Source organism: Haliaeetus albicilla, chromosome 7 (genome assembly GCF_947461875.1).
Source record: "Haliaeetus albicilla chromosome 7, bHalAlb1.1, whole genome shotgun sequence".
In the NCBI taxonomy this organism is placed as follows: Eukaryota; Metazoa; Chordata; class Aves; order Accipitriformes; family Accipitridae; genus Haliaeetus; species Haliaeetus albicilla.
This window is the reverse complement of record NC_091489.1, coordinates 11,325,792-11,344,199: the sequence shown is the minus strand read 5'-3', so window position 1 is coordinate 11,344,199 and position 18,408 is coordinate 11,325,792. Positions and strand designations below refer to the sequence as shown.

The 18,408-nt window shown below is 38.2% G+C and overlaps 2 protein-coding genes across 4 annotated transcripts in view; one reads left to right on the top strand and one right to left on the bottom strand.

Annotated features, from left to right (window-relative positions):
• The window catches only part of MRPL18 (mitochondrial ribosomal protein L18), a 643,474-nt gene that overhangs the window by 62,938 nt on the left and 562,128 nt on the right, over nucleotides 1-18,408 (top strand). The window lies entirely within an intron of this gene.
• Nucleotides 1-18,408, bottom strand: part of UTRN (utrophin) — a 386,688-nt gene that overhangs the window by 212,727 nt on the left and 155,553 nt on the right. For 2 of the 3 annotated variants that reach the window (XM_069786921.1, XM_069786920.1), the window contains 4 exons: nucleotides 17,439-17,556; nucleotides 13,837-14,042; nucleotides 12,193-12,347; nucleotides 6,781-6,970 (listed from right to left, as the gene is read on the bottom strand). In XM_069786921.1, the coding sequence (XP_069643022.1) occupies nucleotides 6,781-6,970; nucleotides 12,193-12,347; nucleotides 13,837-14,042; nucleotides 17,439-17,556 (669 nt within the window). Of the gene's footprint in view, nucleotides 1-1,745; nucleotides 2,004-6,780; nucleotides 6,971-12,192; nucleotides 12,348-13,836; nucleotides 14,043-17,438; nucleotides 17,557-18,408 lie in introns of those variants that run through there. The other variant, XM_069786922.1, reaches the window with a different exon arrangement.

Below are 18,408 nucleotides of genomic sequence, written 5' to 3'. Positions count from 1 at the left end.
AAATATATTTTAATAATAGCCTTTGAGAAGATTTTTACAACCCCTTGGGTAGATCTAAACTCAACAAATTAAGTATCCAACCATTTACTAGGCTCTCAGCCTAATTAACAAATAATTATTACCGCAAAAGTCACTAAATAGTTCTTGTGTGACAAACGTTGTTACAAACAAGCTTATACACAAAAATGTGACTAAATAGGTTTTAAAGCACTTTTAATTTCCTAGTGCTTGTGAAAAGACAATTAAAAACCATGCCTTTACACTAATGAAAAGAAATTGCCTTATTCACAAGAGCTAACAGGCCAGTTTAATGATAGAATTGATAAAGACAAGAATAACTGAGGCATGCTCGTTAAAATAGCTTGTATGCATACAAACTACTGTCTATCATTATTCATAATGAAGATACATGTCTTAGTACAGCTTTGTAAACAGTAGCACACTGAAACAACCATTTGAAAACAACGTGATTTTCCCCATATGCCAGAACTTCCTCTACAAGCTTCACCATTATGAACCAGATACCGCATTATACCCTTTTCTTACTTCCAAACTCTACTATAGAGGTGGGATCTCTTTTATTTGATGTCATTTTTGTATTTCTTGCAATAGAAAACACATTTCAGATTGAAGCAAGTACGGTGAGTGACGGTGGCTTTGCTTTATTGTCGAAACAAGACGTGGTCATGCACTTTGGTTTTCACACACCTTGTACGCAAAACTCGGGTGTAGTTTCACCAAAACACACAAACAGTTTTAAAGTATCACAAGCAGCAAGACTAAAAAAACAAGTTCAAAGGCAGCCAAATAGAATTTCTATAAGGTTATGCCAGTATACAGCTGAAGACCTCTCCAATTTTATATTTTTCCAAAGTTACTAAGTAGGATCCTTATATTAAAGTCCAATAATACAGCACAGTATGACCGTTCCACACAAGCACCAACACCGCAGCAGTAACAACTTGTGGACTTTACAGACCAGTTTGAATTTCTTTTATTTATTTATTTTAATCTGTTGAGTGATCAACCTACTTAAAAAAATGATTTTTACTAGGTAGCTTAGATAATTACCACAGTATTAAAGTTCTGAACTGCAGAACCTGTGCAAAAAAAAAAGTAAACACTGTCTTGGTGGAAGCAGAAATAGTCAGCCACCAAAACAGGTAACAGCAAAAACACCAATATGAATGGTAGCCTATCTCAACATGCTTTTCTTCCAACTTTTCCTTATTTTTTATTTCTGAAAGAACTCTATAAATGCAGGCAGGTGAAGTAAAAAATTTCATGGCTGCGTATTAATCTGCTGAACTCATTCCTAATTAAAAGTTTCAAAAAGCTCAAAAGCAAAAACACTGGGCATAGAAGAATGCAGTTATTCTACATAATGGGTACCCAGGAGTTAAAGTACTGCATTTACCACAAATTAACCAACTCCTTTGGAAAAGGAGATGTGGTAGTATTTTACAAAAGATCATTCAACGTTAACAGTTTCCTTCCAGACACTTAAATGGCAGGCAAGAGAGCACTTTTTTTTAAGGAATGTATCCCTCTGACAAGCACAGGGTTTTTTTGTATTGCATTCTTTAACAAAACACACACGAGAGCATGGCAGGCTTTAAAAACACACTAGATACTACCAAAAAATATCTAGGCTCATCCCATTCTTACTTTCTTTTCTTTTTATCTCAGAAAGACAACAGAGTTAGCATTAGACACTCTCGAGATTTAGGGCTTATGTTTCTTACCTTACAAAGCTTCTGGTAACGGGGAGAAGAAACTGCCATCCTCTGTAAACGATGCAACAACACCACAACTTTCTGCAGAGATGTTCTCACGACAGCCATCATTTTAAGTTTGCCACACTTCTGAAGACACCTCAGAATTTGCATTATAAATGAAGAGCAACTATCATTTCCTCCCGGTCACTGGACAATGATTTGCCAGCTTTCTGAGCATGCTCTCTTCCAGGACTGCTTTTGCGAGCCACAGGCTTTATACGTTTCAAAGGCAAAGGAGGTTGATACAGCATAAGTTTCTCTCCCAAAATAACCCCGCGAAACAAATGCAAAAAAAAAACACAACAGCCTTCACAGATCCCTCTAACCAGTACTGCTCAGGTCTGCTTGTGCAGAGGGTAAATGAAGTTGTTGAGCAGCCGAGCGTCTGCCACCGTTCAGGAGTGCACTAAATAGCCGGGAAGGGTTATTAATTTAAGCCTGAAAGCTGCAGGAACAAAAAAGGAATTCCTTCAGGAACACAGCTCCAGTGTATCACAACAGTTGTTCTCCCCTAGTAGCTGCTTTCTATCGGCAGACCAAGCATTTGCTCCCTCACTCTGGGAAAGGATGCTCTCGCTCTCAGACTGAACGCAGCTCTGGCAGAGCTATGGAGAGTGAGTGAATAACAGACTCTGTTATAAATCTTGAGAGAGGAGCAGAGGAATACCTGCCCTAATTATATCAGCTATATGTTAAAGGCTAATAAATCATACAGGAGCTTCTCAAAACTAATTACCCAATACAAAAGGAAAAACTGCAGGGGGTAAACCCCTCTGCTATGAAAACTCTCTTAAAGCTAATTTAGTCAAAAGGACCTCAAAGGTTTTCACTTGCACCAGAAAGTAGGAACGTTTTTCGGGAGCTGTTTTCAATTAAAACCTTTTCCTGAATGACTTATTAGGACAAGAAAGAATAGGGTTTTGACAAATTAAAAGCATACAGTTGCACCATCACCCCTTTTCCTAGCCATCCTTGAATCCAAAGAGCTAATACCATTTTGATGCTTTTCCAATGACAAAGCAGAATTATTTAAGCCATCTACGGATGGCAGTAGGACATTCAAGAGCGTGGAAGTGTTTTGCTACCAGCGAGGCACTCCCAATGCAATACAGCCAACATACCCCTAGGTGTGGCGATACTGCAGCATAACAAGAGACAGCTGTTTCTTATTACTTCCAAAGGTACTATGATGAATCAACTTAAATCTGTATTAGAGAGGCTGTTGTAGCAAAGGTTCAGGGAGGCCATTATCGACACAGTATGTGGTAGACACCATTACAAGCAATTGTATTATTTAATGTGCATATTGCCACATGAACAGGTACATACACTTTTCAAGCACATCAATCAGCACAGTATGGAGGCACCAACTATGGGTAGCACGGCAAGTTCATATGATCCTAGATAATGCATCGCTTAGATGCCAGTGCATTATACGCTGCTTTGCCTCTTCTCAGACACTTTCCATCTGAGGGGATGAATGCCAGGTGCAGGTTCTTCATAGAGCAGATGTAAAAACTTTTCCCATCCAATTCTGCTAACAAAACCTTTTCATCCTCGTTTTTAGAACTGAATCAATGTAAACACCTTTTACCTGTACTCTGTTTTGTTCCTGATCCGTCCAGCACCAATGACAACATCATTCTGAGGAAACAGAGCCTTCATTCCACTCTGTATACAGAAATCTTACCACCTGTACTCTCCACCTTGCCAGACACCTTCTTTCCTCACCTTCACCACTTATTTGAACCACCCCCCTGTACTCCATTGCTCCTGACTTGTATCAACTCTTCTCTCCCACCACAAGCCTGTTCCTTTAACCTACCAGCTCTAGCCTACCCTCATTAGCTGACATGCTGTTACCAAACATCTTTTGAAGAAGCCTTCGAAGCAGCACAAGTCCAAAAACACCGAGGCATTCAGAAATCACTGTGCAAGAGCTCAAACCTCTTCTGTGTAAGACAGAACCCACGGTCCCCACCTGCCTTCTTTCAGGTCTGCTTTTTTCCCTCCCAGCTAGTAGAGAAGTTTGAATCAAGCAATGAGACAAACAGCCCACCACTGGTCATGTCAATTTTAATTTACAGTAAAACAAAACTTTCAAGTTATTTTGAACACCTTTACATCTGCAGGCACAAGACTTCACACACATTGACCCAGCATTACTTCTTACTATTTCCTAGCTCATTTTCTGCATCTTGCTCCAAATTAGGTTTTAACCTCTTTCAGGTGGCTGCTAAATATTTTGCAACAGACTGGAATGTTTCAGCTAACCTGAAAGGAAAGTTGTCTGCAACCTTTAGATACTGAGAGAATGAATTAGAAAGAGTGATGATATAATCGTGAATTTCCTCCTTTTCAAAAAGAAATTATTACCACACTCAAAGTTTGCATTATTTACATAGTACTGCTGCTGGCCTCAGATGTCACAATGGAAGGCAAAAAAAAGGCTTCAACAGTGCCCAGATCACTGATTCCACTGTAGAGTGGCTTGAGCTGCAGCCAAACAAGTTAGCCCCAAAATGTAATGGAGGATAGTCCTCCCATGCACACACACAGATGTCAGTTTAACAGATGATCCTATTTTGAAAAATACATAACATGTAACAACAACAAAAATTCATCATGTTTTGTCTATGTTCAGCACATATTTCACCAAGAATTTATCACACCTTAAACTCATAGTAAAGTTTTACTCAATGCAAGACCTTGGGGGCAGAGGCATCTTCACATAGAGCAGAGAAAGTCACAAGCCCTGCATTCTTCTTAAAACCATTTAGAAGAAATACTTCTTCACATATTGAAAGCACAAAGAGAAGAACGTTGCTATTTTATACCACTCAGCAGGGGAAGAACAGGAAATGATCTTTATTTAATCAGATATTAAGCTTAAGAACTTGCAAGGGAGTGGGCTGGATTATTTTTAAGGTACAGCAAGACATTAGAGCTTCATTTTGTTTTCAAAAGTTTATCTCAACAAATATTTGAAAACAGAAACATTGATTTTTTGAGTGTTTGCCAGTGTCATGATATGAATGTCTTCAGTTATATTTAAAGTGCGATTGAAAGACAGTAGGGAACAAAGTTCATTTCAGAAGCCGTTATGCTATGATAGTCTTTGACATGCTGTACTTCCTTTGGTAGTTGAAAAAAGCTCATAATATTATGTAAAGTCATGGGTGAGTTAAGTGATTATGCTTCATGCGCACAGCGTGTAGAAGCATACAGTCACAGAAAAAGATGGACAGTATCAGGTAATGGGATGCTGAACAAGGGGAGGCCATGCCCAAGCACCTACATCTGCCTTCTCAATGGTTACAAGCCAGGACAATGGGCATGGTCAAGAGCTGGCTGACCATAGACCATAGACCTTCTCCACACAGCGGGCAGTCTTGCCCAGCAGTTCTCCCCTCACACAGCACAACTCTGGCAATTTTAACCAGGCTGCAGTACAATGAAGAAGGGCGAACAATCTTCCATGATTAAGGTGCTTCACAGCTGCATAGAGCCAACAAGCAAATTGTGAAATAACAGCTTTATCTTGGTGTGATTGACTATGCAGAAGGCAAAGTAATGCAGAAATAAGTCTATGCACAGCACTGCCTCATGTTGTTAGCCTACTGTGGTCCCATTCTAGCTCTTCCACCTCCACTACACTACTTGTTTGGAGTTTTTTGCCAATAGAAAAGGATAATATTAACTTCTAGGTGTTGCCATTACAGACTAGTTTAAGCATGAGTTACCTGACTGACCAGAATCATATAAACATTGGTTAGTGACATGTCATCTTCAACAGACACAAGCTTCCACAATATATTGTTCTCTTCCTTATGATTACAGTGAGTAGCTTGCTATCAGATACTTTAAACTGTCTTGTTTCATTTAGATTCATATAGATATGTTCAGATTAACAGCACTACTGAAAACTTTTTTTCATTATAAGCTGCTCAAACCCCATGAACTTAGACCACAGGCAACATTATTCCAAACCCAGAGTGCAGGATTTAGTAACTGATATAGCCACCCAGTTCTGTGCATAGCAAAATAACTGTGCTAAATGAGGCAATCTAATTGAAAGAAAAAAAATATTAAAACATTCAGGAGAAAGATGACACATGAAAAGCGTTCACATCAGGTAAACAGGACAAAGGAAATCCATATATCTTAGAAATACAAAATCCTTTTAGCCAGTGATGCTCAACCTTTTGCTGCCACAGACTCAAAGATAGTAATTCTTAGAAGAGCTGTCAGGTCTCCACACCCTTTCCTCCTGTTTTCCCTCAATACACTGTACCCTTAATGCAGACTGAACTCAGCTCCTCTCTCTCCCTCCTACCTCCGCAAAGGAGATGTATGGGATATGCAAAGGCAGAAACAGCCCAACAATGTGGTACTCAGCTAGTCTGTGCTTCTTAGACAGGGAGAAGGGATCTCATTTCTAGATTTTAGACAAGCTAGGGTGTCCATATATTAAAAAGGACTGTAAGTGGAGTCAGTTAGTCTCCTCAGTTATTTCTCAGGTTTCCAGTCTGTGCCCTGCACAAGAAGGAAGGCCAGCTGGGGAGCTGCTGGGCAGCAGGAGAAGGAGAAGAGATGATCCAAGCATGACAACTTCTTGAATTGCTGTAAAAGCAGGAGGAAGGCAGCAGGCAGGGATAGGAGTCAGTGCAGCCCAGGAGGGCTTTACTTGGAGGGAAGTAGATTTAAATTGTTTGGTTGGACAATCACACAACATGACTTGGTTTAATCAAGTATACGTTCCTGAATACAGTCACCCTCCGAGGACATTTAAGAGCCCTCAGTGCCACAGATGTCCACTAAATATGTGTTTCAAACCTTAGGAAGAAAAATCTGCTTCCTTTACACACCTGACTTCTAAAATACTGGTTTTTAAACACCTTCCAATAGGCTGCAGGTTTCCCCACTCTAGCAGATAGCTTTCCTTTATAACATTTGCCATTAAGAAAAAGCAAGAATAACAGCAGTATATTTTGTTTCTCACCTGCATCTGCTTTCTGAGTTCCCTTATGCAGGCACTGTCCTGAGCAGTGTTCTCACGCTGGGATGCATCTGCTAGAACATTAACTGTTGTCTCTGCCTCTTGAAGCCACTTTAGGAAGCTCTCCAGATCCTTGTGTGAGGCCTGTACTGTCTTTAGCTCTGTCTCCAAGAAATTCTGCCTATCAACAGCTCTGAAAACAAGACAAGTGTCAGATTATTCCCCCATAACATACAGCATTACATACATCATAATGAAACTACTAAAAGGAAATCTGAAAGTTATCTCTTAAGAAACTATACATCTGTCACAGCTTGTTTTATCATTATTTATATCACTGTTTCTCTGGTTATTATATCTATAGCTACCCACAGATGTTCTAAACTGGTTATATATGTCACAGCCCTTTTTAAAAAGGCATGTGGAAAAACCAAAGTTATTAATTAAAAACCTAGCTTTTCGAGTATTACCATCATGGACTTATGCTACCCCAAATGGTAGAAGCATTATTCCCATGTGTGAAAAGCGTGAATGCTTTTCCTCATCAACAAAAAATCAAACAGAATAGAAGTGCTGAGGGTTTGAAGGATTTTTTTCTTCCTCTCTTACAGTGGGCAGAAATATTTCCCTAAATTTCTAAGAGTTCAAGTGCTGAGGGATGAAAAGTCAAATACCTGTTTCTCTCTGCTAAAAGACAAGATTTTTGATGCTATCACTTAGACAGAATAATACACTGCCATCGTAACAGCCAAGCCATGCTCAACATCCTTAAATCTAAAAAAAGACTGGCAGAATGTAGTCCAAATTTTCAATCAATCCAAAAGATCTCTGGTTGGTACAAACACAAAAGTTTTTGTTTGTAAGAGGATTTTTTAAGATGCAAGGAACTAATTTAAAACCTTTGGATTATATTATTGACAAGCAACTTCAAAAGATTTCCTAGAAAAAGATCATGTTGTATTTCTGCATAACAGAACTGTTTCCTTGTCATTGAAATGAAACTCAGATGTGAAACTGCTACAGTCACCTCTGGTTAACAATATTAATTAAAGCATGACAGACTAAATATCATCCATTTGAGGCAGTTATTCTGCAGTATCCCTTTTCCCAAAATCAGGACAAAAGAAAGAAACAAGCTGTCCCACACAGCACACTGTACAGAAATCCCTAACAGGGGTACCATCTAGAATGCTGCTGCTAAATAAGTAGCAAGTTCAATTTTATTTTCACATCAAGCACTAATCATATTGTAAGATTTCAGGGGTAAAGTGATATTTAATTTCAAGTACGACAAGGCCAAAACACTCAGCATTTGATATTTTCACATGAGTTGAACATGTTTCTCCAGACAGGACCAAACTTATATGTCTTCTGCTTCCTCCTAGTCTACTTCGGCTTTCTTTCCTCCTTGCCATGCTGTGGCAACAGTACTGCTCAGCAGCATTAGGGAATCACTGTGTTTAGAGTCACAAGTTCAAAAGTAACTAAAATATTCTTTTTAGAAAAGAAGCTATAGATGTTCATTACCATTCAGGATGGTATTTCAAAGCAGGTATTCTGGTTTGCTAGCACATCAGGAAAGACAGATGCAAGGAAAAGCTGTTTTCCTTCAAGGGCAGTAAGAAAATCTCATGCACTTCCAATTCTGCCAGGCGTACATTCCTAAGTATTAGCATAACCAACTGAATTTTCTAGAGACTACTTGCAAAAAGATAGTGTTGCAACCCCCACTTTAGAAGCTTAGGTTTTATGTCACTTGTTAATAATTGATTTATCCAAAATGAGATTGTGTGAATCACTCCTGACTTAATGCTCACCCAAGTTTTGGCTACCGGTAAACGACTAGCAGGGCAAGAAACATTCATTCTTGCTTCTCACTTGAAGCCCTGGAATGCTTCACCCAACTCTTGAGAAAAAATAATAAATAGCATGCTAGAGATTACAAATGGTTTGATAGATATTGCCTAGAAAAGATAACAAGCACCAGCTCAAAATTAGAGCACACCAAGGAACTGCAAGAAAAATGTAAAGTAAAAGCAGTTATGAGCTCTGACTTCAAAACCCTTTCCCTCTGCAGGGATTTTCTTCCCTAGCAGGGGGTTAAGGCCAAAGGTGGAAGAACAGGAGTGACAACAGGAAGAACAGACTGGTAATAAAGGTGACCTTCAAAGAAAAAGAAAAGCCCCAAAGGATGAAACACTCTAAGTGACCCAGATCTCCAAGCCTAAGTACTGATGTACTAGATGGGACTTGAGACAACCTGAACTTTGTAGCTAATAACATTCATTGAAGAATGACATCTTCAGCCTGAAGTTTTAATTTCTCAAACTTTGCTTGGTTGAAATTAAAGGAAAGAATGAAATCCTATTACAGTCCCACTGCTGTCATGATATTTGAATTAAAGCTGAAAATCATCCCTTTCACTAAACACATACTCCAGCAGCCTAAATTAACAGATTTACAACTAATGTTCTAAGATTACATGGGTGCTTTTAAAGAGGACCTGTATAGCAGTAGCAAGCAATACTTTTACAGAGCGGACACAAATACTTTCATTTCCTTCCAGTAAAGGCTAGAATGTAAATGTAAAACAGAAAATGATGGAGAGTTTTGTACTGCAGATTAACGACTACCCCTTGCTATAAAAAGATAACTCACATTTTCAAAGAATTCTAATACAATTAGAACAGTCTCAAAAGACAGAGGGTCCTTCCAGGACGTAAAACTTACATTTAAGGAGAACCTGGAGAATCCTTTACAAATGTGGCTAACTTCATTTAACACAGTGATAGTGGAGAAGGTCTAAGCAGATTCTATTAGCAAAGACACATCCAAGAAAATGAAAATTGTAACTCTATTATTTAAGTTGTCATGGCACTGTTTCAGATTTCCACCCAATTATTTTTTCAGATTTAAACTAAAAACCTGCAATGCATACAAGCGTGTGATAAAAGAAAGTCAGAAAATAACATCTGAGACTGTACAGACATCAACTATAATCCATTACGGAGGCAGCAGAAACACAAAGAATTACTACAGTTTCACCCTAAAGTATAAAAACAGAACATAAATAGCCACTGGGTAGAGTATCCATTTTACACAATGTCAAGCTGGGGAGCTTCAATCTCTTAATGCCAACAGTTTTAAAATAAGCTCCTTCAACTTTACATGCCATGGCTACAGTCTCCCTGGTAGTGTTCTTGTGCTATTCAGGACTGTGATTCTCCAAAGTGATGTTACTAAGGACCCATTCCAAAACCTCCAAGCATGGGAACAAATTGGTATTTTAAAGCATTATGCTATCAATGCAGATCTGCCCTTATAAGAAGCCATAGGGCCACATGCGTGCTCCATATACAACCCCTGCATGTCCTGACATCTGCCACATGAAGTAAACCTTGTCACTCAAGGCTCACTAGTATTTCTATTTATTGCATTTAAAGCAAGTATAAAAGCCTTCATTCCCTTGAAAAAGTGCTTTCACTGCACATTCTCCCCTTTTGATTCTACTCTGCTGCTCTATGGAGTTATGCTGAGCAGGTCCATGCTCTGGCTACCCACTGGCTCTCGGAGTTCTCCTTTACATTCTATCCCTAGTTAAAAAACAAAGCAGATACTCAACTTCCTAAGGCTGGAGACTGCAGAACAGTAGCCCTAGTGATAATTGAGGAGCTTCACTTATACACAACAGAATGCAATTGCTTATTATTCCAGACTTTAAGCAGATTCAAAAATAATTAGAGGCTTCCAGGCAGGAGCTCTTCTTTCTGGTCACCTGCTCTGAGTGGTGGGCAGTTTTATGCCAGTTCTAGCCAAAACACTGCAAAGTCTGAATGTAAATGAGACTACTACAGAGCTGTAGTCTACTGTTACTGCTAATCCAACAAAGAGCTGTTTCCCCTCACGGTCTAATTGCATCTTCATCCCCAGATGTCATCATGACATTCAGATGAAGTTAATGGCATTTTTGGAAAAATTACTAGTTTACTGTGAGGAAAGAAAAGATAATCTGATGGTGAAAATGCTGCAGCCCCTAATCTTAATGCAAATGAATGGTCAGGAAAGGCTGTTTCAGAAGATGACCTCATCACTACAACCTAGTTCAGAAAAAGTAAAAGTAAAAAGCCAAGGAAGTTTTGTCACGTGCCAAAGCCTTTCCTACACTCTACTGGAAGTTGTCTGAAGAACCATGAAAAGAAGTCATCCGCATCACACAGAATAATTATTAAATGTTTCACTCACTTAACAAATCCTATCTTACATCTCAAAACATTTAGAGATTAACAAATTTTTATTCTCTCTCAAATGATAACATGGAATGAGCCATACAAAGTTTTGACTATTTTGTACCTCATCTCTCAGTGGACATAACCAGGAAACCAGCTGCCACATCAAAAGCACAAAATGACCATTTTCCTCCAAAAGAAGGATAAGATGACGTTCTACTCTGCTTCTTTCATTACCTACTTCTTGCCACTCACTCCCCAGGATAACATCAACTTCAGAGGCATAATTACCTAGGATTTTTATTCCCTTAACTGACATCTCATTACAAAAGCAGTTTCCCCTTTTACATGTACATACATGCACACATACACACAGAATTAGGTTGTCATCTCCCCCACTCCCATACACACAGGAACAATTTTCTCTTCTGTCCCTCTAACCACAAAGTGTATCATCTTTTAAGCTGCAGGCACTGAGTCAGACACTATTCTAAATGTTAACTGTCTATCAAATACTAAAAAGAATTTCTGCAGAGATTAGATTACACTGCAGGAAAAAACATTATGCATAGGGAAACACCATATTTTCATTAAGACATATTTGCAAATATGTCTTAATACAGGATGAATAGAAAGAAGTAAGGTTCAAGTATGTCTCCATTCCTATAAGCTTAAGTATCTTCTAGATGGGAGTGCTAGAAGCATCGCACTCAGGAACCCAAAGCACAGCCCCATTCAGGGGGAGTTTCCATTAGATGAAAGGCCATAATGAATTAATGCGTTGGAAGACCAAGCTGAATACTTACAGCCTTATGAAAAGAAAGCACGGCAACAAACTACAAAGACGTAAAGCATACTAGCATCAAGGAACAGGAGAGGAACTGTTCAAAGACACTTAGAGAATAATAGCCACAAGCACACCTGAGACCAAACATGAGACAAGTACTTTTTTTTTTCTCCTTAAAAAAACCCACCACATAAATGGGAAGCCATATCGAAGCCTTCCATGGTGAACTGTGATAATTTCAATCATCAAAACTCAAAACAGTTTCACTGTAATTGACTAATTACCCACAGTAGCCCTAAATGCCACAGTAAAGTGGACAAAAGAGACTGCAATACACATGCATACATAGGATACAAGTTTAAGACACAAACAGCTACATATACAGTGAAACCATGTAATTACCTTTGGTTCAGATTAACCCAACAAGTGTTCATTTGGTCAGTGGTTTCCTTCACCCTCCTGGTGTCATCATCACGATACTCTCGAAGTAGTTTATTAGAAAGATCATTGAATGCAGCTACCGTGATGTCACCTCTATGTAAATCCTGTACTAACAGCTAAAAAGCAATGAGACAGAGTAAAATAAAAATCAGACTATTTTTCATGTTACGCATTTTACCATTAAACCCTCCTTTTTGCTTTTTTTACAGAACAAAAAGTGCCTATTTTTCATCTAGAAGAAAAAATCTTAAGAAGAAAATCTACAGATACTAAGTGTCCTGACAATGAACCAATCAAAACACAAATAGGTGACGAAAAATTATATTTGCCAGAACCGCCAAAGGCTAGAAAAATCCTCTTCTGTGTTTCACTGGCAACACTTCCATATTTTTAGTAGCATGAATAAATTTAAATTATGATAATAGTGATATAAGCGGGAGCTAGAAGCGGCATAAATGGAAGTGCACAGCATGAGAATTTGATTTCATTGTTCTGTGGGGTTTTTTTGTTTTTAAATGAAGAAAATACTTTAGATGTGTTTGCTTATTGTGGCAGGGTATTCATAAGGTGCCTTGACTTTACAGAATCCTGACCTCAAGTTTATTCCTAAATTAAAAAAATATATTTGCATATATATATATATCTGTCCAGTTGTATCTTACGATCTCTGTACTACATGTTTGGGCACAGGCCTACTTTCACTTAAGAAAGCAAAGCAGACCTAATAGTCCATTGCCAATCCCCTGCTCATGTAGAGAAAGACAATGAAAAGCACGCAATTTTACTGTTTACTGAAATAGCTATGGATCAGTGAGGAATTCTCAAGGTCATACTCTCGCTTCTTTCCATACCGAGCTGCACCCCTATATTGTCTCTTCATGATTTTATATATATATATATATACATACACGCACACACACACTTTTAAAACTTTATTATAGCCCTGTTCTAAATACTGCACTGATAAAAGCCCCTCCTCACTGATTTGTCTGTTTAGTTCTCATCCTGTGCTACCTACAGCCTGCCCTTTTTCTGACAGCCACCAGGACAAAGGACATCAGACTCACTGATTTATCACAGCAGGTTTGCTGTGATATGAAAAAGCAGCAAAAACTGCACGAGATGGGGGGGGGGGATAAAAAAAAAAAAATGAAGTGTTGAATATGCCTGGCACCTATCAGAAGTGAAATTCAGGATAATTTTAAATAGCTTGGTCCATTCCTGGATTTACTAAACTACTGTTAATAGGTTTCTGTGAAGTAACACATCCCACATTCTGTGGCTGTATGATTAAAATGTTATTGGTCTGAGGTTCAAGCTTTTTGCATAATATCATTTATTTGATGCTACACTATGCTCATTTCAACTACACTTACAAAAAGACATTCTCGCCACCTGTTTCCCTCCCAGAAAGCGATTCTCAGGAAGTCTTACATGTATATATAAAAAATAGACACAATTTAGAATATATCATGCCCAAAAAGAGACAGAATTGCCAAATCAGTCCTACAACTAAAGTGTATATTTGCGTATCAATTGAATCCAGTAGCATTAGATGGACTGAGGAGTCTGGTATGGAAAATAAAAAAGCATAGATGGTCTTACTTTGTTGTCTGAAATCTGTTTGGCAAGCATCTCTTTTGAGGCCTGCAGGAGCATACGCAGACGGATCTCACACTGCTCCATGAGGTGCCCCATTTCTTGCCTCTGTTCATCCCACTGTATGCTGTCTGTCAGCATGTACTTCAGCTGCTGCTGCCGCACCTCCACGCCATGCTGGGTATTGTCCCACTGGTTCTTCACCTTCTCCACTGTGGAGGACAACACACAATAAGAAAAACCTGAGGCAAACAAACAAGTAGTCATAATAACTACCACTTAATTCTCAGGACAAGAGACAATAATATAATTCATTCTCAAATACAGTAGTTTACATATTCAGTATTTTAGTTCCCCATGTAGTTTATACTTTCAAGCTAGCAAGTGAAAAATGCAGGTAGTTGGTTACCTCTTGTTTAAGCAGTTCAGCATACAAGTAACAACTATTATTTCTGGAATATTTCAAAGGCCTTATTTTACTTTTTAAGTACACGCATGTGGGAGGCAAATCTGCCACAGCTGCACTGCAGAGATATGCCAGTAGCAGGGCTCCAAGGAACACAATTTTAGGGTGGTGGCCGTACCAGCAAGTCATCTTTGTGTATCTGCAACTTAAACCAGTACAAATAAATAAATAAATATTGTTTAGATCTGGATACCTTATACAAAGTGAACTAAGCTTTCCAGATCACTGTGTGTTGAAGGCAGTCTAGTGGCACCTGTACTACAATTTTGGCGAAAGTAGAAACACTCTAGTAACAGCCTACTTTGGCACTTTCATTCCACCACAGGTTTCTACAGAGAAGTTATTGACCACATCCCGTTTCCTTTAAGTATCCCATTCCTCTCTCAATAGAGTTATATTAGATTATCGATAAACAGGCTTTAACCTTTAACAAACAAAGGGTGAAAAAGACAACATGACATGTTTCTAGGACAAAAAAATAGCATGTCAGGGAAAGCAGTAGGTCTGGCCTCAGATAGAAATAAATAGCATTGTACCTTTTTGTTAATACTTACAGACCATAAAAAAAAGTATTACTTGAAAGTCTATAGAGGTGAAAACAGCTTCCCTACTACCTGTCATGACAGTTATTAGGAACACACCACTAGAACTAAGGAGTAAAAAAGCAAACAAAACAAAAAGCCTAAGCTAGATTTCTTGAGTATATCTGTACTCTGAGCAGCAACAGGTAGGCAGTAACACATCCAATATATTTATCTTACATATGCAATTTTATTAAAAAACTAACACACTTGATACTCAGATCACGTCAATCTTCCATGAAGTAAAAATGCCAAAGGCTATGCTTAAGCTAAAACCCTTTACGGTAACTGTACCCTTTGCTTTTTTTTTTTTTTTCCTTAACCCTTTTACAGTTATACAAAGGATTTGACAATATTTTGTTTAGTTTCACAAAGATCTCAAAGACTGTGGCAGCGAAGCCAACTTGTCAGAGTAACTGTATTACTGGCAGACAAATCCAATGATCTGTGCAATATAAATGCATCAATTTCAACCCACAGGCAACTTTTGGATTAATTTTTAGGCATGACTTGGGTCATGCTGAATGAGAACTTAGAACAAAGCTTCAGTAACCCAACAGCAAATAGTAATATAGGTTATTAAAAAAAAAAGTTACCATATTTAACAAAGAGTATGTTCAAAGTAAACCAGCAGCTGCTGTGAGAGATCAGTGGTTTCACCAAAACAGCAAAAGCAAAAACAGCAGGAGTGAAAAAAGGCTATAACCCTGTGTGCTGGCTAATGAACTGCAGAGAAAAACCTCCTAAGTGTTTAGGCTCTCCCCACTAAGCTGGAAGGAAAAAATATCCCTGAGAAACAGCTGCCTACAATAGCAACTTGATTGAAATGGATAGATATTTGATGTTTACATGGTATCATTATTGTTGTTGTTATTATAGAAAGAATATTTCTTGATATATTTTTCCCTATTAATGGCCAGGTTAACCTTACTCTCTGCACTGTTGACATATTTCCCTCTCTTCAGTCTCCACCAAAACAGGACAAAAAAATAATGAAATTCTTGGTAGCGTTCAGAGGGTTCAATAGATAGGTTCCCAGAAAAAGTTGTCAGGGGCACCATTCTGGTATCAAAGGCAGAAAGATTGGAAAGAATTCCCGATGAGACTGTGCTTTTAATTCCCAATGTCCATGCAGTAATTGGGAGGGAAGTTCCAGAGAAGGAAGCTTTTCTCTCTTTCTGTGCTCCTAGCTATTTGAGTAATTAGGCTTCATCCAACAACATTCACAGGAGTTTGTAGGACATCAGTATATTCCCCTAAGTGTTTAAACAACAAGGTGCATAAAGCAGTCCTGAGCTTCACTTTTCTTCAAAGAGCAACCTTTTCTTTACCAATGTCAGTAGCAACAAAACCTTTGAGTTTTTTCATGTTTCATGACAGGTAGCAAAATCTTCACACACATCTATAGGGTATCTGCTGGAAGCTTCATCCATGGCAGCATACACAGCTTCTCTGTTCCCACCTTGGATGGGCAAGACTATAGGAGAACTCAAATTTTCAACATACAGTTCCTTTATTCCTTGTTCACCTTTTCTGAAGAATCAAGAATGTTTTGTCACTGACCAGATCTCCCCTTGTTGACTGACCGACATGGACTAAATAGTTACTACCCTCTCCAAGTTTCCACCTCACTCCTAGTTCCAAGTGGCTGCAAAACTCAGGCCCTACAAGTTTCTTTAGCTTCTTTGGATCTTAATCCCCTACCAATCCATAGCTCCTGTGAATCTTAGGAAGCAGTTAGCATCTCATCAGACCCTTTAACGTGTCTGTGGGCTTTTTGTCTGACCCCATCATTATCTCCAGCAAGTCTTATGGACACCAAAGAAATTCATGTAGAAGTAGTAAAGGAAAACTACATTGCAGAGGAGAACATAAGGAAATATATCTTTCCATTTTCACTTCTAACTGTGATATTTCCTGCTGCATGGATTTTCTAATCTTAGCAACCAACAAAGCTTAAGAGTTCAAAGAATACATTGTCCCTTAGTTTCTAATTGTCAGTTGTATGCTTTCTTTGCTTAAGTACCAGTAAAAGAAATCTGCAAAGGGGGTGGGGACCTTTAAACTGGAAACTCATTTTCAAGCAGGTATCAGTGCCTTAAAAACTCTACCAACTCTCAGTCAACAATTTCAAAAGTATGTACACAAAGTTATTGTCCTAAGTCAATACATTCATGCTTTTCACTAACTGTCCAATGTATCACAGCTCAACAAAAATAAAGATACATGATTAGTTCCTTTCATCACTAAATAAAAAATCCTCATCCCTGGGTCTGTGGCTGTCAAGTAACTTAAATTCTTCGTAAGATATTTTGAAATCCCAGCAAAAATATTTACCTTTGTACTTGAAAAAAATGGCCAGTCAAGAAAACAAATGGCAATTCTTGTTCTAGGAATTTTCACTAGACTGTTAAGAGTGAAAGCCACTTAACTGCTAAGTTTTCAGTTTGTTCAAGGAAGGCAACTTCAGCTAGGCTCAAAATCATGAGTTTAAGAAAAAGACATGAAGACATTTACTGCCATGGAAACACTGTATTTGCAAACACAATGGAGAAACTTACATTTTTCTGTGATCACTGTTCTAATGTCTGAACTTGAAGTTTTATTCTTCAAATTCTGAGCCAATGTAAAAACCGAATCAAGCTGAGGATGCCGTTGGTCCAAATCTGCCTTTGTTATCTGTTGAGAATTAGGATAAGATTTTTGAGTCCAAAAAGCAGAATTTAGTTAACATCATCTGTATTATTTGTAGATAAAACATGTATGTGCTGCCACAAGTAGATGGCTGTTCCCATCGTTACTGTAACCCTTGAATTGTCAGAGTATTATTACACTGCTTTAAAAAGCAAAAATATTCTGAATTAGTTACTTAAAATCCAGAGGTGAAAGTTAACCTGTACAAACCACAGTTACCGCATCCATTGCACAATATTTTCCAGTATCTATTTTTCACTCTTCCATAACTTATTTTCCTCTTGCCAAGCTCTGATCATTTATATAATGCAGGGAGGCAGAGGGAGATGAAGAAGGAAGAGAACAGGAAGGAACACTCAGATTATAAGAAACACTCAGACTATATATTGTATAAAAACAACGTAGTTATTTCACTATGGCAATGAACCAGAAGCTCATATTACAAGTATTATACAGTTAAAAGAAAGTGTTTTCAAAATTACACTACATCACATTATTCTTTCAAATTCCAGATTTTGTTAGACACCCACAGAAACAGTTTAGCACTTGTTTAGCCTGCAGCTTTTACTCTACAGTTACTCATGTTAATTGATATCAAGTCAAAGAAAATGAACCTTAATGGTAGCATACATCTCACAAGTACTACCCTTAGTCATGGCTCAGCATACTATGAGCTATCAACAGAAACAAACATTTACATCGGAAGCATTAATGTTACAACTCTTAATCATTTTAGCATGTCTCTAGAAATCAGTTTAGTCTAACTACAACACAACAAAACTCATTAGAAACCACTAAAGAGTGAATCATAAATGTCACCCTCCAAGTAAATATGAA